This window comes from Aulonocara stuartgranti, assembly GCF_965226115.1.
Source record: "Aulonocara stuartgranti genome assembly, chromosome: 2".
NCBI classification, from domain to species: domain Eukaryota; kingdom Metazoa; phylum Chordata; class Actinopteri; order Cichliformes; family Cichlidae; genus Aulonocara; species Aulonocara stuartgranti.
In genome coordinates, this window is record NC_138940.1 from 12,627,501 (window position 1) to 12,649,437 (window position 21,937).

General features: G+C 41.4%; 1 protein-coding gene across 7 annotated transcripts in view; it reads right to left on the minus strand.

Moving 5' to 3' along the window:
* The window catches only part of LOC309716895 (protocadherin-1-like), a 236,757-nt gene that overhangs the window by 106,639 nt on the left and 108,181 nt on the right, over nucleotides 1-21,937 (minus strand). For 5 of the 7 annotated variants that reach the window (XM_082551004.1, XM_082551003.1, XM_082551008.1 and 2 more), the window contains one exon: nucleotides 10,938-11,157. In XM_082551004.1, coding sequence (XP_082407130.1) covers nucleotides 10,938-11,157 — 220 coding nt within the window. Of the gene's footprint in view, nucleotides 1-10,297; nucleotides 10,327-10,927; nucleotides 11,158-21,937 lie in introns of those variants that run through there. The other 2 variants (XM_082551009.1, XM_082551007.1) reach the window with 2 other exon arrangements.

Below are 21,937 nucleotides of genomic sequence, written 5' to 3' on the forward strand. Positions count from 1 at the left end.
TCTACTTAAGTCAGTCTTAACAACCATCCTCAGTGACACCTGGAACCTTTTGAAGGATCTCAAGTTCCTTATGAGTAACCTTTAAAAGTCTGCCTCATTTACTGTGCATACCTAAAACTGCCATGGATCTGTACTTCCTAAAAGCGTATGTGCCGTCTGAAACTCCAAGAAGGTTTAAATTACACCTGTGTAACCACACCACAACACAAACTAAGAACTCTTTCATAGAAAACCACCTAAATCACCCTAAAAGTAGCAGCAAATGCTTTACATCTCTGCTAACTGTAATTCACAATAAGTCAGACCTCTCTAGTGCCTTTAACAACTTTAAGAGACAGATTTCAGTTGCGTCTGGCTGACTTTCAGAACCCGCTCTTCCAGCAATCTTTAGTATTCATATATGAAATATCTGGAAGGTCACTGAGACTTCAGCACAAAGCCGATATTCTCTGTGACCTCAGGTATGTAGTTGTTGTTGAGCTTTGCTTCTCCTATGAAAACAGTTGAAATCAGGACTATAGAACCTCTATGCAACTATGTGCACATCTGTAACGTTGACCCTTAAAAGCACTTCAGCAATAACTTTTTTATTATTGATAAATGTACCTGTGACACTTTGGGACTTTTTATTACATTTTGAGTTAACACTGAGACATTTGAGTGATTCACTGAAGCTCCTCTGAAGGATTTTAATACACACATGAGCCCTGCAACCTTTAAGCAACTCCTACTGACAGCGTAAATTATATCAGGAACATTTTTCCCCCACAAACTGCTATTTTAAGTCTCTAAAACATTCTTCATACTTTAGCATTAAGGCCAGATTTATAATTCTCTCAGTGACCTAAACCTTTACACCCCCCTCCCAAAATAAATCACAAAGACCCCTAAAATCTTTAAAATGATGCCTAAAACTCGTGCTGTGTTTTCAGTGACGACCAAAACCTTTTTAGTTACTTCTCAAACATCTTAAACCACAGCTGAAACCTTTTTAAGTAACCCTAAAACTTCCCAACGACCCCTGAAATCTATACAAAGAGGTCTGGCGGTTCCAAATTTGGCACAAAAGTACTGGTTCAGTCAACATGGTGGGAGCACATACGCACAAAGAGGCAGTATCTATATCTCACTACAACACCGGCAAAATAATCCAATCATGGACACAGTGTGCGTGTGCTGCAGCTCTCAGCATCCTTGCTGTTGTACATCAGTCGAATGCTGGCCCAGCTCCGATTTACAGCTACTGCCAAACACAAACACACACTCAGAAACACACACACACATAAACACACACCTTCTTGTGTAGTGTACAGCGGCCACCCCAGATAAGCTCAAATAAACAACAGACCTGGAAAAATAAATCCGCACCCCCCTCTCCCTCCCTTACTCCCTCCCTGGGGACAAGAGAGGGCATCCAACGAATGCTGCCTGTTACTATAAAGCTTCTTGACATCGCATCACAAACACACACACACGCACACACACACACAAAACACACTCTGCGATACAAACAAGAAACAGAATGGGAGGTATAGTTCCACAGGGAGGGATCACCTCTTCTATCGCTCCACACACTCCTTTTATCTACCGGCTAATGAGGAGCAGATATATACACACAAACACGCACACATTTAGAAACCGACAAACACACACACGCACACGGATATGCACTCAAGAAGCTACATGAATACACACACCTCCTCAGGACCATGGTTTCATCAGTGAGTGTCCCACTTCTAAACTATGGACCGCTGCTTACATCATTATGTACTCCTCTGGATCTGCCTGTGTGTGCATGTGCACGTGTGTGTGTGCACGTGTGCTGTGCATATGTGCTCTGTACATGTGCGCGTGGTGTTCATCGCAGAAAGGCTTTGAACGTGCAGTCTCTTTCCTCAGTATGGAGTGCTGTAACACTACATGCTTTAATGAGTGTGCACATGTAAAGAAAGTAAAGTTGTGTGTTTGTGGATACAACAGCATCTCTATGATTAGCCAGTAAGTGGGTTTTTTGCAAAGTAAGCAGTTGCTAAAACAGTAAATGAGCTGCCGTTGCGTACGCCGACACTACAAATACACAATGATCTGTGTAAAAACTTTTTTCCCCCTCCTGAAGGATTGTCGTAGCCTCCCCACTAATCCACCGAGCCATCTTAATGAATTCTTAATGTCTTAAACCCTAAACAAGCCTCCTCTTATTAATCCCACCACAGCACCATAAAACCTCAGAACACGAGTTCTGGAACATCCTCCATGATTCAATGATTTACGTCCTAAAACCTCTATTTAACAGTATGGATGCACTCTATATGGACACAGCTTCCATGACTGAAAAGTGCAGCCAGTGCAATTTTGCATCCTGCACTCTGTTTCATGGCCAGCAGGGGGCCAATGCTGTCATTAAAACAATACATCGGCTTGTATATAAAACTATCACAAAAAGGCCGTACTGCTGATAGTTCCTGATTAGTTTATGTCTTCAATAGCCATTTTTAAGTCTAAATGAATGCAGCACGAATGCATGTATGATGGATATTTTCTAGTTTATTATTATGTAAATAATCAGGATAACATTCATCTCTTTAAAAATATCCCTGCACAGCTTGGGAATTAATAATTTCACATTGGTTGAAAAGTTAGATACAACATTTCATTGGACTATATTTAACAATGGTACCCTTTTTTGGTATTTTACAGGGTTTTGTGATATGCAGAAGGGACTTACATCACTTTCTCTCCTGTTATGGGTGAAATGTAAACCTCTCAGAGGATGATGTTAAAGGGTACTGGGATTATAGTGCTTCTGTCAAGGGAAATTCCAGAGTTTCCAACATTATGAGAACAGAGAGTAGAGAGCACTGTTTAACAGGAACAGGACACAGCTCATGGCACCTCAGTGACCCTTAGAAACTCCCGAGTGATCCAAGAAGTCCAATGACTGAACCTTGAAGCCTCTTTAATGGGTCATGGACATCCTAAATGACTCCTAAAACGCCTCTAGTGAGCACTTGAATCTAAAACTTTAACATGGAGTCACCATGATCCCTCCAGCCCCTCAACCTCTGAGCCTTAATCAAAACATCCTGCCACCTCCTCAAGAAACCCACCCAAACCTCCAAGAAACCTGTAGAACGGTCTCTTAAACTTTATGTACTTGTTTTTTTTAATTGTGGCAATTTTCTTTACGGTATAATTTTTTACTTTTACTTTAATCCTACAGTCAGTTTCAAAATAGTGATCCTAGTTCCCCGTTTTTATATTCACAAAGAGCTTAAACTGAAGAGTTTATTTTTGCTGCTGAACACTGAGTACTGATGCAAATCTCTGGACCTTTGGACATAAAGACTTCACAAGTTTGAGAAGAAACTAAAAATAATGTGCATTTCCAGAGACTACTGTTCTGTCCTGGGAGTTTCTGACAGACTTGTGGAGGACTGTTGGCCCCCTCATCATTACCCACTGGAGAGATGATGGAGGAGGAAGAATGAGGAGGAGGAGGAGGTGGTGGGTAGAAAAGAAGGGAATGAAGATCCCTGAGAGCAGAGGCCTCTTGTAGGAGGGCAGGAGGAGGGAGGGGGAGACAAATGGAGGCGATAAGCTTCACTAAGGCGAACACATGAACTCTTCTACTCACCTCCATTTCTTTAAATCAAAATATTTTATCAATTTTACATTAAGTATACTTTTCTTGAATCTTTTTTTCCCCTTTCTTCTTTTTGCCAAATCACATTTAGTCACTCTGTGATTGCTTTTAAAGCTGTTTTAGAATGAAAATCCATTAAATCCATTCAGTACACAGAAGAATACGCAAAACTAAAACTGACAGGTAATATCAGCGTTTTTTGTTCACATTAAAGATTTGTTAAGACTTTCAAAGGTGTAAACGCTGTTTGCAAAACATGCTTCATAAATAAATAATAAAGTACAGACTAGTAAGCAGTGCTACACCAATGCTGACAGCAAATACTGTATGTTGTGTAACGCTGTGAGGACTCGGTCTTTGCATTTTCATTTATTCTGCATTCGGTGTTTTGCTAATTAGTTTTCCAATTTCTTCTGTCTGTTTTATCATTTACGGTAAAGCACTTAATGTCAACGCCAAACTAAATCATCACTTGTTTTTCTCACATTTAAAAACGCTTATTTACTTACAGTATCAGCGCTGCAGGAGCACACAGTTTAGGTTTATCAAAGTTGGATTTGGTGTAAGATGCACAAATCGTCCACAGAGGTTTACAAGACTGTGTTGTCCTTTTTACCCTTTTATCAGAGTGACTTTAAAGTGTCATCTGATCTAAGATGCACTCTGCAACCAGTTAACAGTTGCAAACAGCCAAACGTCAAGATCTGACTTTTATTATCTGGTTTTAAGTCATTTCTGTGTGTGTTCACTCACAAAAAATGGAAGAGGACACAGCAACAGTTTGCAAACACTTCTGCAGATTACTCACCAATCTGTTCAGGTTTGCATATATTACTGGAATTGAAATAATAAACGAAGCTTGAGCAGAAGTCTGACTTTGGCATGTTTAACTCGGCTAAACACGCTGGTGCACACCGCGTGTCGGTGCTTTGTGCCCACATCCCATGAAGAGATTCCCATATTTGTATAGAAATGATCTCTCCCCGTGAGCTCAGACTGATCTAACGCATAACACGTGTGTTAACAGAAGTGGAGCGGAGCAGCTGAAGTCACCCTGCATACTGAACATTTTCTGTGTTTTCACTGTTTTATCTGGAAATCAAACTGGTGGCTGATTAAGAGCCAAGATAGAAAACCTCGCTAACATTCGCTCTCTCGTGTGTGAGTGTGTGTTGTGCAGCGATTACTACAGCTCTCAGACTGATGCAATCAGCAGCTAAAGAGGTTGAGAGAGTGTGTGTGAGAGAGTGTGTGTGTGTGTGTGTGTGTGTGTGTGTGTGTGTGTGTGTGTGTGTGTACCCAAATACAGAATGTTTGCATGTGGTTTCATCTAGAGAGATGAATGCACCACACACACACTTCATAAATCACTTTTTATCCGGCAATATCAGTGTCAGGCAGCAGATTCCTCTCTCTCTCCGTCTCGCTCTCACTTTGTACTTTTCTTCCCAGCTTTTTTTTAATGCCGTTCTTTCCTTTATCTCCACCTTTTTATCTCTTACCTCCGCTCTCTCTCTCGCTCTCCACTTCTCACCACAAACACACACATCCATTCAAATCCCACAAACTGCACCCTCTTCCCTTCCCCTCTGCTGTTCACTCAGTTTGCTTTTTCTCCTCTTTCCATTCGTCCATCACACATAGGAAGTGGGTGCATTAGCAGAGCAAAGACGGCCTGATGGAATTAACGTCCATTATCTGACCATTTACAGGATGGAGAGCGGGATTAAAGAGGAAGAGGAGGACTGAAATGATTGAGATCTCACCACATCGGGCGGTGTTTCTGCTCTCAGCTCTGCAGAACAAACCACAGTCTGTTTGAAAGCATGTTTGTGTTGTCTGTGGGGCCGTTTGGTCACAGCAGGCAAGAGGCAGGGCAAGTGTGATAGGATGAGGTACTTGCTTACTTATTGCTTGTGGTGATAACGAGTCTAAAATTATTTTTATCATTGTCCTGCAACGCTTTTAAAAGACTTCAGGCAGTATTCTGTCAAGTTTGCCTCTTGGTGCTTTTGGGGGTTTTTTTTTACTTTTTTTCAATTGCCATTTACATGCTCATCGAGAAAAATCAATGATGTTTAAAGTAATTCAACTACATTAAAAAAAGAGCTCTGTATGTGTTTTAAATCAGATAAGCAGAGAAACCAAGAGATAGATGTTTTTTCTTTTTCCAATTTGATGACAAATGGAAAAAAATGCAGATAAAAACAGTGAAACGTACTGAGCGTGTATAAAGCAACTGTTGCCTCATGGTGATTTATACTGCAAGGTAAAGACCCTAAAATAATACAGAGGAAACCCAAACAACACCCTATGAGCAAGCATTTGGCAACAGTGGGAAGGAAAACCCCCCTTTTAACAGGAAGAAACCTCCAGCAGAACCAGGCTCAGGGAGGAGCAGCCATCTGTCGTAACCGGTTGGGGAGAGAGAAGGAAGACGTTTATGTCAAATACAGCCAGAGATTAATAATAACTAATAATTAAATGTGAATAAACAAATACAGTTAAAAAGGTGAGTGAAGGTACATCATGGTAATCAGAGTAAAGCTACTGCAGATTGAGGGTCACCTGGTCCAGCCCTAACTATATGCTTTATCAAAAAGGAAAGTTTAAAGCCTAATCTTAAAAGCAGAGATTGTGTCTGTTTCCCAAATCCAAACTGGGAGCTGGTTCCACAGAAGAGGCTGAAGGCTCTGCCTCCCAAGTTCAGTGAACTGTTACTGACCCATGTTTACTGTGCTTTATCAAAGACATACTTGAACATGATGTGTCACCGGTGACTTCTGGGATGTTAGAGGTTAACACTCTGGTGCAGAATGACCACAGCTCACAGGGAACAGATGGTCTACTGTGAGCCCAGTCCTGGATGAACAGTGTCATATGTCATGAGTATCCAGTTTATATGCGGATTAAGTCCAGATTATATTACTATATGTGGATAATCCATCTACAAAGACAAGAGGAAAAGGAACCAAGATGCATTAAGGACAGGCTGCAATCCCTCAGAGCCATCGTGGCCATGCGTGATGTAAGAGCCACTCTTTACTATGTGCTGTGGAGCGATGCTTCTATGCAGAATCCATGTTTGAATTCAACTAGTTCCATATAGACAGAGGATATGTTTGATGTTTCTGTAATCTGCTATAAGAGCAATGTATTTGTATAAGCACAAGAGACAGTTAACTAACAAGGGTAAAAGAACTGTAATCAAATGATACAAAACGCTGAAAAGAAAACATGTTTGAGAGCAGACAGTCGTTTCCTCCAGCTTTCCATCAATCTGTCTGAAGCACTTGAGATCAGCAATCAGCCACACAGCTGACTGATCGATAGAGTCTGCAGGAAAACAGAAGGACACATCAAAACAGCCTGCTAAGGACACAGAACAAAGTGTACGGCCCGGCACCAATGCTCAGTCACTTCCTAAAAAACATAATCTGGAAAACACGTGCTACGTGCTGCCAGTTGGTCTAATTATTGCCTAATTATCTATTTAATGTTGAACCTTAATTACGTCCAGCTGCATATGATATACAGAGTCTGCGTTTTGAATCTGTGGTGCGCTAATTCCCGCAGACAAAAATCGCTGGAATTTTGAACGGAGATTTGCTGGACAAAGCCGAGCGAGGGGATGATCTACTCACAGATGGAAAGATAAGAAAAAAAGAAGGATTTTGTTCAAATAAATGATCAGTATGGAGCTCGGCTTATCGTAGCAACGGAGGCTGAAGTTTTAGAATCGGGCTGAGAGAAACAGAGCGAGAGTAAAGTGTATCTGTAGTGGTGTGTTAATCCTCTGTAATCTGTTGGCCTCTCTGCTAGAGCAGCGCACACACTCAGACACACTTCCTCAGGAAAATACCTGCAGCTAAAACATGTTTGACCATCAAAGTGGAAGATTGTACAACACCATCATCCCCTTGCACACTGCAACTCACACACAACATCGCCCTGACCTCATTCCTCTGTGTACGAGCAGATACAGAGCCACTTACACACTCTCCTGCTCTCTATCGCTATCTCTCTCTCTCACACACACACACACACACACACACTGGGTGGCAGTAGCCTGTGGGCGTGCAAGCAGCTGTGAATAATTGTGTTTACAGATGGTATATGTACGACCTGTGGGTGGAGAGAGAGAAAGAGCCAGAGTTGGTCTTCTCGCCCTCACAAAAGCAGACGGGGATGGCATTTAAACTGAACCTCACTCCCCCCCCTCCTCTCTCTCTCCCCCCGCTTTTTATTCCTTGCCAGTTTCAAACATTTCACCTGAGTTAGCTTAATTGGCACAAGTGTTAACGAGGCATTGAGAGCCCGAGCAGAACAATGAACGGTGACATAAGTTTAAAAAAAAGATGGTGGTGTGTTTAAATGTGTGACTAATGAATAATTTGGGTCTATAAAATGAAGCACTTTATTTATACCTGAGGGAAACTGGGCTTTAAACACTAAAAACCAACAGTTACTGTGTATCATGATCTCAGTGAAATATAGGACTGAAGCACGGAGCAAAAATCAGATGGGAATTAGATTCTCAGCAGCAAAGATGTGTAATCATTTCTCAGGAAAGCCTCAGAATGCTGTTATTCTATTTAATCTTTTGGCATTTTTTTTACTTCATATGGATAAACAAGTTTTTTTTCCTTGAATCTTTCTATTTTTTAATGCATGGATTGGTTTATGTTATTGAACCTAAATGAGATTTTTCCAATACACAGTAGAAACACAGGGCTGTGGATAGTAAATGTGCATAATTTTATGTAATTGACTTGTTTTATGGCCATACTAAAGTAGCTGCACCCAAAATACAGTATTGTACAGAGCTAATGAGAATGATCACCCCCAGCCTGCAGGTGAAGTCAGAATCAGCTCATCCAAACATGAAGTCACTTTTTCCATCCTCCTTTACTTTTTCTGCTCACCATTTATCGCTTTGGCCTGCATCTGACCGGTAATTTGTCCTTCGACATGTATCAAACACGGCGAAGTGCGGTGCTCTAATAGGTGCAGGAGGAATGATTAAGAATTGTGTTGATTTTTAATGCCTACTATGGCTAGCTGCCATGTTATAAGCAATGCCACTGCTTGTTGCTGGATTATAACACAGTTAAAGCATAAAAGACTCATTCAGTATGTTCAGAAAGTCGTGCTGAATTTTTTCACAACTGCCATAATGAGCGGCTACAGCTAAAGCTAACATCACTGGTACACGAAAAACATACAAAAAAAGAATTTATGATGGTTTACAAGTCAAATAATTAAATAAATTAGAACATTTTGAAAAAGAAAAACTCTCAGGTTTCCTTGAACAGAAATATTAGTACCCACATACAAACTTGATTTATATATAAATCTGAGATGAGTCAATGTGCTAACATCATGGTAATACAAGCTAAAAGAGGCTAATATTGTGAACTATTTAGCATTTAGTGCTAACAGGGCACATCAAGTCTGTTTACAGTCATCAGTATCAAGGTAGCGCCTTAACTAACTGCTTCAAGAGTTGATGTTTGGATGGACCACTGTGATCCCACCCATTGGATTATGCATAAAGCCAATGAGCATGAGTTCCATATTGAACATGCATAGCTTGGGTAATCCTCAATTCTGGGACATGGAATTATCAAAATTTTTAAATGGACTAATTGTTTTATTAAATATGATCCGAAATGAGGAAAAGTAAAGACAAGAAAGTATCTAATAAGGTCAGGGCCGAGGACTCATACACCCCTCAAACTGGTCTATGGACTGGAAGTCTTTTTGCAAACACAGATACCATCCCCTGATGGCCACGGCACAGAAATTGCCTTCATTTTTCAGACCTGAAAGTTACAACACATTACACCAACTACTGTCAAGTCATGCACTTACCTGAATTTGCTGTGGAGGACTGTGACTGACGTGAAAGCTGCTGCTATTTCTATAACGCTTGGAAGTTGTAATACTGAATTTAGCAACAGTTTAACACATGCACGGTGCTAAATCTGCAATTTTTAGCTAGCTAACAGTAGAATAACAGCAGGTGTTGATGATACATCCTCCCTCCCTGTCTCCCACACAACTAAGATGTGACCATGCTAGGTAAGTGCTTCACACTCTGGTGGCGCTTTGATGGTTCAGAGTTCTCCGTCACAAAAAGCACTCTGTGTAGTTGCACTCGGTTATGGGAACATACTCGTGCACTAAAAATAATGAGTGTAAGTGTGGAAGTAGATCAGTTGAGACAACATATAAATGCTGCTTCGTTTGTTTCTACCTGTCAGTATTATCAAGTTATTTTTATAGCTCTGTTTAGAGTTTCTATGTCAAAGGTACAAATCTTACAGTCAACACAGTGATGCTGTGGTAATAATGTGGGTCACAATGTGCCAAGTTTACGTTTAGCTGTTAGCATATTACAAGTTAACATAATCCATCCAGCGTTACTTTTCATACCTGATGTTATTTGATTTTGTGATGATGTAATATGCTTACCATTATGTAGAATAGTATGATCCCCTTATTTATCACTTTAAATATTTCATCGTGCTTTACAAGTTACGATAAAAACACTACAGCACATCGTGTTCAGCTGGAGGAACGCTAACATCGTTAGCTTCAGTAAACAGTCTACAGCTAACAGGCTCAGACTGATACACTCACAACCTGTGAGGACTATGAAGATATTCAGAGCTGGTTTTCTGTAAAAGATAAACAAGGGACGACATATATGTATATAGAAAGAAAAATCAACATGCTAACATGATGACAGGTTGACAAAATGCTAACTAGTGAAGTCAGAGCGCAGAATATTGTGTTAGCTATTCCCTGTTAGCCTCCCTCTGCGGATCTATAAATGCAGCTGATAGAGGGTTGGACTCGGTATGATTTACATAATTGGGATGTTAATTCGTTAAGCCGTGGGACTTGATTATGTTGCATATTGATTGTGTTGTGCTGCTGTGAGGTCACACACCTCTTTAACGAAGGTATGCGCAGCGCAGGGAATTGTGGGAATTTGATTAAATATATTCGCCGTTAACATTCCTGCTGACATGCCGCGTTTTGACATACAGGGCAAGCGAGGTGTGTGTAATGAAAACAGTTATAATGTGTGTGAAACCCAGCGGTGCTGATATGCTTTTAGTCGTGCGCCTGTGTGTGTATGTGTATATATATATATATATATATATATATATATATATATATATGTGTGTGTGTGCAAATGTGCCTCTGCTTCCCTATGGGTTGATGGATGGATGGAGGAGGTGAAAAGAGGAGTAGAGGGAGGGGAAACTCCACCTGGTCTTACCGTTCTCCGGGTGCTCCATCTCGCCAATGCTGCCATCAGGTGTGGTCCGCTCGTAGTGGTCCTCCGGCAGAGCCAGAGGCCCGATCCGCGGCCCCGATGATGACTTGGAGCTGGGGGTCTCCGACTCCTCCAAGCCGCTGTCGTAATAGCTGTGCTGGGATGCGTCCTGCAGATCCTGCGCCTGATTGGCCGTAGAGAAGGTCACTCGACGGTGGGGCAGCTGTGATTGGATGACATAGGGAAAGCGACAGGGTTAGTTTCGTTTCTGAAACATTTAAGGTGAATCACTTCAAGTTAGTGTTGTTTATCCGTTTGATCTGATGCATCTTAAATTAGATTAGATTAGATTAGATAGAACTTTATTAATCCCTCGGGTGGGTTCCTCTGGGAAATTCGATTTCCAAAAAAGCACAGCACCGACAGAAGTTACAGAGTTAGTTAAATGATTAGAGACATCAAATAGAAGCTGGACTGTAAAAATAACCTTAAAACAGTCATTTGCTCTATTCTCACTTCAGGTTCTACTTTGATTCTGCACCTCACACTTGTCAACTTTCATCTCATCACATTTTAAATCTTTGAATCATCTCTTCTCAGCGATGTTATCTGCAAATGCTTTAGCGTTAAGCTAAACCGGCCTTTTAACAAAGAACAATTGATGAGATTAAAGTGTTTCCAGTTTATTGCACTCAGTAACGTCACATAAATTCAGCAGCCGTAGCCAATAAAGGTTTTAACAGATATGAACTTTTTCATATCTGTCTTTTCTGTTCTGTGCTGCTGTAGGCTGCTCCTAGAGCTGGGCGATATGAGATTTTTTCATATCACGATATGTTTTTTTTCATTTCAGGCGATAACGATATCTATCACGATATAAGCCAAATAACTATATTTGTAAGATTTAAATGTGCCGTTGCTCACAAGTAAAATGTGAAATAATCAGCAGCTTGTTTTTATTTAAATATTTATTTCCCATAATAAGTTCAACAGGGTAGATGTAGTTAAGGAACATGAGACTTTTTCAGATAAATAAAGGCAAATATTGCAAACTACACAAAAGGCAGCCGCTAAAGCGTTTAAGTTTCAAAATAGAACAAACGAAACAGACTAAATTGTCAATTCCACTTAGAAACAAAATATTAATTCTAAAAATAAATCTTAGTTTGTTTTACAGAAGAACAGACAAAACTGACTAACTTTTGTCAATATCAAATAAACTGAGAACTACAAGGAAATTCTCAATCTCTCCTTGTTGTATAGCTTAGCTTTTCAAACAGCTTTAACAGTTACTTTAGTCTGACAAAAGCCGAATGACGAATTAGCGCTTCCAGTCAGAGACTGAGGCTACTTCCACACGTACACGGGTATTTTTGAAAACGGAGATTTTCCGTTTTCGTTTTAAAAAATAATCCCGTCCACACATAAAGGCAGAAATGAAGGAAAACGCTGCTATGAACATGCCAAAGCAGCAGGTGGCGCTAGATTCCTAACCGTGCAGAAATGTTGGCCAATCAGAAGTCTAGAAGCCTCGGTGGGAAAAAGTAAACAAAGCTGGGGCATAGAAGCAGAACCGAGTCGTATGTGTGGAGGGACAGTAACTGTGTGTATATGTAAGCATTTAAACACTGCAGAGAGTAGAATTAACAGTATTGTAGAAATTCATTTCACCGAAACAATAACGTGGCGCACAGTGTGACGCATGCACCAGTTTATTGTATTTCCAGACTTGCTTTCGGCACAATTTACAGTGCACGCTACTCTGTTTTTTGTCAGACTTGAAATAGCCGAAATACCTTCACACTACGGAACTTCTATGGCTCTTCCGTTCGAAAATCTCTCCGGCATTGGAACCATTATCTGTTTTCTCTTCAGTCACGCTCGGTTGATTTTTCTAGTCGGCACACTCATTTCCTCCATTACCCGCTGGCTGCTTCCCAAACAAACACACGTGCGGCTTGGCACTTGTGCTGTACGTAACAAGTCACGCGACGTGACGCTGCGGCTGTGATTGGTTCGGCTCTGCGCTACTTAGTTTGGATTGGCTGACCTTTTTTTTATTTTATTATTATTTTTATTTTATTTTTTAAGAGGACAAGAGCGGCGAGGTCTATCGCGATAGCTTAATTTCTCTATCAAGTAAAAGTTATATCGCGATACATATCGTTATCGTTCTATCGCCCAGCTCTAGCTGCTCCAGAAGAAAAAATGTGCTGGTCTGCACCGCGGCAAAGTTCTCAGTTTATTTTTTCTGACAACAATTCAAAAGAAAGTAATTCGCTTTGATTATTGAAATAACAAACTAGCAAGTAATTTCTAGAATGTGCAATAAAATCACCGAATGTATTTCCACCACACAACACTCGGCCTAGACTGTGGATGTTGCTAAAAGGCTACGTTCACATAATTTCTCCACAAAAGCCAAAGTCAGAAGCAATTTCAGACAAGTGCTTTTCCAGTGAATAACTTTGAGATTCTCACAGACCGACTGCTATTAACCCAAACATCTCTGCTTTCACGCTTGGTGAAAATGTGTCCAGTTCTTTTTTGGCCATTGCAGTTAAGGTGGCAGTGCAGTGAATGCAACAAATAAACCGGCTCCTGGAGTCATCTACAGAAAAAGCAGATGGAATAGAGAGATGTACAGGAGCAGGGCACAAACCCGAGTCAACCTCTGAAGAAATATAAAATACTGAAAGAATCAGGATGCTACAAAGAGCTTATTAAAATATAGGCTGCAAGTATACAAGACTGATTATTTAAAATATGTGGGTTACGTTTCATTCCGCACATTATTAAACCTAAATAAAATAAATGGTTTCGTTTGCTTTGTTATGCATTTTCTACTCGCGCGTCCTCAAGTTTCCTTCCACTGACTGGCGTCTGTAATGAGACATCAGTATTAATAAAAGCAGCGGGCTGAACACACACTTAACTGCTCCATTTACTGTGTGTTTTCTGGGGGTGGAAGGTAACTGTCTGACTTGTGCGTTTGATGGTTTTGTAATTAAAATACAATTAGCCTCCCTATAGCGCTGTGGGGACGCTTGCCACCGCTCACACACAAACACACATTGTGCAAATACACCGAGTGCTGCCAAACAAACTGTCCTAATTCAAAAAGGCACACAATGCACGGTCAAACATTTCAATCACACGCATCTGACCAGCCAGGCTGATAAAAAGCAACATCCCTGGCTTGGCACATACTCTGTCACCATGGCAACTGGCCCCTATCAGGACCCTGAACCAGTAAAACCAGCAGATCCGTGCTCATCACGCAGAAACAGTTTTTTTTAAATCTTTATCTCTACTTTTTTAAGCAGCTTTTTCCCCCCTTGCAGATGCTGACAGGTTCACTGCCTTACTTTAGACTGACAAACTGTCCTCCCTTCCAGTTTCAAACCAGTAACCAAGCGGCGATCAGACTGCATCTTAATCCTGCCAATTGCACTTTTAATTTCCGTCTTAGTTGAGAGACTTTAGCTCACCAGCCACTTTCTCTGCTGTTTGAATTCTAAATAGTATGAGTGGCTCCACTACAAGGATTTGAAAATGTGTGTAATTGTTCAGCAGGCAGGTAAAAGCGGCTGAATTAATGTCAGAATGATGGAAAATGTTCAAAACTCAACCCGCGGTGGAGCTGTCCTTTAAACTGTGTGGCCACAGTGTGCTGTCAAGGCATCAAAAGCCCCAGATCCCCGGTGCTTCAGGCGACGGGCTCCTCTCCAGGTAAACACATTCAAATACTCAGTAATAACCGGACTCGCTGCAGAGCTGTACAGTCACACTGGCTGTCTTTTTTCCCCAATATAATCCCTGAAATGGTGGAGCTCAGTGAGTCTGCTATTTGTAAAGCCAGATTCTACCTAAAAATGTCACCATATCCATTTTTGGTTTCTCTGCATCTTCTCAGTCTTATTCACACTGCCACAAGGAAGACTTCCTATGAAATTATTTGATTTTTGGGTTTTTGTGATGGTGGCATGAACCTAGACAATAAAAATAATCTTCTAACCTTATGTTGATGTCACTCTGACTTGAGTAATATAGACTTAAATAGGTCTTGTGAGGTTCTTTTACTCCTATCTGAATTACCAACCGTACCGACATCACTGACAAGACAAAACTTTTCTCTAACCCAGCAGTGCCCAACCCTCGGGCCACGGACCGGTACTGGTCCGCGAGTCGTTTTGTACCGGGCCACGAGAGTTGAGGCTCGGATGTGAAATTGATTGTTTCAGAGTTTTTATTAGTTTTTAGAGTTATTTTTTAATCGTTTTTATCGTTAACTCTGTTTCCCTTGGTCTTCTCCCTTGTGCTATGAATAAATCTTCTTTTTTTGGTACCGGTATTGGTTTTATTTTGTTGTATTTATCCACTACACCTTAAAGGCCGTAAACTGGTCGGACATAAACTGGTCCATGGTGCAAAAAAGGTTGGGGACCGCTGCTTTAACCTATCCCATAGCCCACTTTGGGGGCTGAGCTACATTTCATTAGACTCCAAACACCCTAAAGATTATAACTGGGATGTGTTAGCTATAGAGTAAACTCTTAAAACAACAATAACGTCAGCAAAAGCACTGATGTAATTGATTTCAGCCGAGGATCGTGTATATACAGTAATGTCTTGAGCCACTCATCATGTCTTTATATTTTGCTTCCAAAGAGCCAAACTTTCATGGAAGTCTTCTAAAGTGGTCTTGAGCGGTAGTTCTCCAGGTTTTCTGTCAACCATTTTCAGTCCAATCCATTTTCAGAGGGATTACTTTCTTGTTTTTTTAACGTAACACTCACTGAACACTGAGCTGCGAATCACTCCAGTATAAAAAAAGACAGCTAAGGGATGAACCAGTGCTGTGTCTAAGCAAAAACCTTTTGATGTAGAGGCCAAATCCAGGGTATTTACATGACTCAAAAGAACAGGAACAATTTCTGCACAAACAGCAACATTTTAGATCAGTGTGAAGAATATTTCAGATGAGCAAGTTACAGATAAATACACATCACCAATGTTTCATTCCTGTCTTTTAGTCGGGACTTACTTTACATGGAAATGAGTTTTGTGAAAAACACCTGTTACATCCTGGGACTTGCTGCCTGAAGTGTTGGAGAGACATCACAGTTTTGGAAAATGTTTTTGTGGACTCTGATATAAAGAATACGCGATCTGTCAGGCTGATAGAACTTATTATTTAATTTTTATTTCATAAGTGGTCTTCAGTCATTTTCTTCCCTGTCTCAGCTCCTACCTGAGACCCTGCGGCGTCAAACGGGCATGTCTGAAAAAGCTGCAGAACAAAGTCGGGCGTTTTATTACAACTGTTTTCGTCTGTTTGCTGTGTGAATCACATCTACGTGTAAACAGAGGAGAAATGAAGTGGATCAGATCCCTTTCTGCCCGTCACCTCCAGCACACTCGCTTTGTTCCCTTTTTTTGTCCTTTTTGTTTTTTCGCTTGTGTGCTTGTTTGTTTGCCGGAAATAGAAATGCCATCTCAGCAGGTCGCACCATGAGAAAGTGGAGCAGATCAGAGGGGAGGAATCTAAAGACCAACCAACATCCACATCAGCCTCTGCCACAACACCTGCCGCCATCTTGGACCTCCATCCCTTTTGTTTCTCCTGCTGCCCTATTTTCAGTCTACTCTTAACCCTGAGAGGCAGCGGGCCTCCACTGTAGACTGTTGGTGTTCAAAACACAGAATTACTGATTTCCAAGACTTATGAGTTTTTAGGGGAGATTAAGCTTTTTTTGCTGTTGTACAGCCGAACGAGCCACGCATAAAATAATATTCAAGGCAAGAAAGAAGTCTCAGAGGGAGCATCAGCATGGTGGACAACAAGCTCATGAATAATTTGAGCCAAACACACTGAATGAACATTTGCTACAAACAGACTGGACCCACAAAGACCTCAGACTGGCAGTCGAGAGTTAAAATCAATCATCACACTGATCTAGTCGAGAAATCCTCCAAGCTAAGCAAAATAATGCCTCCCAAATCTTCCTCATTAAAGTTACTGAGAGATGCTGGTCAAAACAGCCCGATGAATTATTTCAGATATATTTATTTACACACCAACAGCATAAAAATAGAAGCACTGATATCAGCAATGCTGATATCAATGGACATAAATGCGGGAATAGGGTCAGAGTCTGTCACATTTCTGTAAAACTTCCAACAGAAAGCCTGAAGTCTAATCTCAGACATCTTTAAGAAATTTTTAAGGCGTTTATTCTGTGATTTTGATGATGACACAAGCCACAGAAGTGATGAAAATTTTGACATGTTAGAGGTTTGCATGAACTGTGTATCAATGTGATTTAGCACCCTAACACGTTAACATAAGAATGACTGATTGAGTCCTGTGAGTAACTTTAAACATCTTCAGACAACTAAAAGATGCAGTCTGCATGAATGATGGTCACTATAACTCCCTTGTATATGCACTTTATCTCTGATGTATTATTATTACTTATATATTGTTGTTGGCACACAGGCCTCCACTAAATGCTGGCATTATTCTGTTTTTTAAATCCTGAAACATATATAAAGGACACGAGTGTGTTCCATGAATGCACTGCAGCAGCAATGAAGGTCAGGAATTAAGAATTCAAGGAAAGATAGCTCATCACAGCCTCTTTCCTCCACAGCAAACTGTTAATGCTGCACTTTGATGGAAGTTTCTAATAATTTGTCCACTGAAGACTATTTATTCAATCATCTGCAGGCAAAATGCACGCATGCACTTTTATTTAAAACAAGAGGGCATGATGAACCATTTTTCCTTGAATCCATAATAACTGACCTTCATTACCATTGCAGAGTGCAGCACCACTGAGGCTGTATGCAAGACTTCACTGTCAGGGAAAAAGTAAGAAAAGAAACAAAGAGATGATTGCTTTGATACTTATTCATGGAGATAAAGAGCAAGCAGCATATATTTTTACGTTTCCCATAAAATAATTGTGCAGGGTTTGGGTTGAGGCGTATAAAGAGCAGAAACAGAAATGGAGGAGGCGAAAGAGAAGAGGATGGAGGACAACGAGGAGCGAGGAAAAGGAGCAAGAGGAGGCCAGCTGTGGGTTCAGGCTGATAAGCCTGGGTCTCCTCCTCTTCCTCTCCCTGCTGCTTGTCCTCCTGCAGGAGGTGATAGAGGAAGAGGAGGAGGCACATTCACTGGGCCACATTGTTCAGAGATGATTAAAAACCAATGAGAGGAGGAATGCACGACGCCTCGCTGGCTGTTTGTCAGCCGAGACACGGAGAGGGAGATAACTGAGAGAGAGAGACAGCGTTTCTGTGTGTGTGTGTGTGCGTGTGTGTGTGTGTAAGTGCGTGTGTGCGTGCGTGTGTGTATGTGAGAGATCCTCATTACCTCCCTCTGTGGGAGATAAGAGTGTGTGAGGTTGCATTGTGCATGCTTATAAAAGTCTGTCCTTATCAAGTATGCATGCACACACACTGTCAAACCAACACACTGACAACACACACTTATTAACGCATACTCGCGGACACACACCCACACACTCGGCCCACAAGAAGAGCGGCTGCCAGCGATAATTCGACACAACTGTGTTGAATCTGAGTGGAGAATGAATGAAGAGTGGAAAAAGAGATGGAGAGAGGGAGAGAGAGATATGGCTCCGAGCATCAGGGCAGAGAAATGCAGAGAGGCAAAGGTGCATGAATAAAAACATGTAATATGCTGGTGACAAATTAAAGGAAAACCCCGCACCTTTGACTCCCTCTGGCTCTGTTAGGCTTTGGGGATATTTTCCTGGCGTGGTTTGTTTACTCCTCCCCGACAAATCAATGTGATGTTGCTCTGAGTGATCACCTGTGATGCTCCATGATGTGGGAGTCGTGTCTTTTAGGATGATAATGAACAAAGCGATGTAAGTGTGAATGCAAACTAACACGTTTGTTGTGGTCATTTTCCTAAAGAACATTGGCGTCACATTTAGGTCCGTAGGTTTTAGGACGGTGACACATTTCTAGACTTTAAGATTTTCGTCCAAACTACAAGCCTCTGAAATCAGGGAGTGTTTAGAAAAACCGAGACATGTTAACGTGTCGCCGTCCAGAAACGTTTGGACCCAACTGTAACACGGGTACAATGAATGGGTAGAAAAATCTTGATAAACTGGTTCATCTCCTGCATAAAAAGCAGTCTAATAAATTATTGAAAACTGTCTGAATCCATTTCAGGGACTGGCCTAACCCAATAAGACGATATTATATATAGGGCACTACAGGCCTCTATTGACCATCACATTATATGCCTTTTTCATCTGTCCCTAAGCACCCACAAAAATTATATATTTTTGTGGGTGCATATTAAACGTTTGTGGGGCCTGACTGTGGGTCAGACAATAAAGGACATTTGAATATGTTCATTTGGGCTTCAGGGAATAATAATGAGGAACCTGCTGGGCAGCGGTGCCAGGACTGTGTGGAGATATTCTCACAGTTCTCCTTCGCTTGATTGGTTTCTCTGAATCAGTAGTTGTAAATGTGAGCATGGATGCAGAGACTGGGAGGTCGAAGTCGGTCGATCGATTCCCTGACTACTCCGGTCTACATGTTGCAGCATCCTTGGGCCACATGCTGAACCCCGAGTTGTTCCTGTAGCATCCATGGAAGTGTGCGTGTGTGTGTGTGTGCTCGCTCAGGTATAAAAAGATGTAAAAAGCACAAGACTAGCGGTCCAGTTATTATATAGCCCTGTGACTGACAGCTCATAATAATCCTCATTATCAAAGCTGACTTTGGGCTGGGCAAGTATGGCCAACGCCGCGCAATAATAAACTGCAGTGCAAAAGCAGGCTTCTATTACGCACTTTTTTACATGTTAGTTATTTAAAACAGAATAAAATGAATTCATGTTGGTAACCTTTACAATAAATGTTAAATGAGGCTTTCCATAGCGAGCTGCCGTGCAAAGCGCTCCTCCAAGCATCTCGAGCTGCTCGGGGTTCAAGGCTTTGTGAAAGGAAAGCTCCCAAAAATGAGGTCAGCAGGAAAGTTACTGCAGGACTGAGTCATGAGGCCACACGCTAATTTCCAATCTTTTTTTGTCCTTTGTCCCCCCTTTGTGGGGGTTTTTTCAGTTAATCAAATTCTGTAGACCTAAATAATACAAAAGGCTTTCAGGGCTCCCCGAGTGTTGTGGTGATTTCACCCAGTCGATAATGAAGCAATTTTATACATTTTAGCTGAACCACTATCAAAACAGGAGTTGGCTACAGTTCATCAGTGTCTTCTTCTCTGATGCCGATCCGTCAGTAGATGCGTGAGGGCAGTTTGGCCCCAATGACCTCACAGGGCTGTTCTGATGTGGTTTTGGGGTTCAGGCAGGGGTTGGGCTTATGCATTTAGTTGTGAGGGTTCAGGTGAGCTGAATGAAATGCATCGTGTCAGTTAGTTTTTATAGAGCTGGGAAAGCACTAACATGTGCAACAGAACACGCTGCCCTGCAGCCAAACCAGCACTCTCTCTCTCGTCTCTCTCTCTCCCTGTTGTTCCCAAGCAACTCTTCACTTTTTCTCTTCATCATCTTTCCACCCTCCCTCTCTCTCTTTCAAAGTGAAGGTTGTGAGCACAACGCTGCAGGCGGTGATTGACTCTCTGTGAGAAAACAGCGTGCTGTACAGAGCTGAGCAGGTGTGTGTGCATTTCCACTTAGGCTATATATATGGAACCATACACATGTACTGTTTATATAATATGAACACATAGAGGGACACGGAGCATCTGCCTCCAGCTCAAACTTTAAGTGTACAAGTTGGAGTTTTTCTACACTGCTGTCCCACCACCAGCTTAAAATGCACTATGTGGCCAAATGTATGTGGACTCTAATTTTGTTTCCACCGTGAGGGAGACAGCAGTCTGTTGTCCCGTTGCACCAGGGTAGGTTTCTGTGCTTTCAAGCATTGGATCTGCACGTTTCACATCTTTGGGGTTGGAATTGGAATCATAACTATTAGCCACACCCCATGATCCATGCATCAGTGATCAAGCACACATCTCCGACTGCCATTCTCCTAGTTTAAGAGGATTTTTTAAAAGGAGAATAAACACTTCCTGTTGCACTGTATCGGGCTGATAAAATGAGTCAAAGTGCAGACTGATGGAATCTGATTGCCGATAATGGACATTGATCAGAGAGCAGCAGAAGCAGTGAAGCAGCACACAAACAGCACCTCTGTGTTTCTATGTAAAGTTTCTACATGAAAGCAAATGAAGACGCTCCAGCAGGGAAATTAGTTTCCATCAGAGCGCAGACACACAAAACATATGCAAAACACACTCGTTATGTATGGCATTATTTTTGTGCCACTATTCTGAGCACACGTAAAAAAAATTGAGCGCACGTAAAAAACATTTGCAGGTGCAAGTGTTGCATTTTGAGGAGGAATTTATTTTGAGCAAACAAAAGCTAAATTTGAGTGAACAAACTTCATGCTGCGTGCAAAAATATGTATGTGTGTAATATGTGTTTGCTATTATCCATACACACACACACACACACACACACACACACACACACACACACACACACACACAATAGCAGCCCCTCTCGCTCAGTTTTTGCATTTGCGTTTGCTCGCAATGTGTTGCTTGCGCTCTCAACATTTCTGCCCGTGCGTGCTCAACTCTTTCTCTACACCGTTATATTTGTTCCACAAAACCAGCCAATCACAGTCTTGGATGCAAAAAATCAGATTGGCTGTTTTGGTCTCCAATCAGCTCAAAATGACGAAATGCAATATCCCAGAATCCATTTCGTCAGTGGCAGAGGAACACAGAGTGGCGGAGTTTGAAATATTACTCTTTCTGGGTCACAAAATAAACTTTTAAGATATTTTCATGTGAGAATGTAGCTGTGTAAACTTCAAATACCTGCTCGATTTATCAAGACATCACATATTTGCATAAGTGCTCTAACATTTTCGGAGATGCCTGTTACCCACCAGCATAGCTGAACTGGCCGTTGG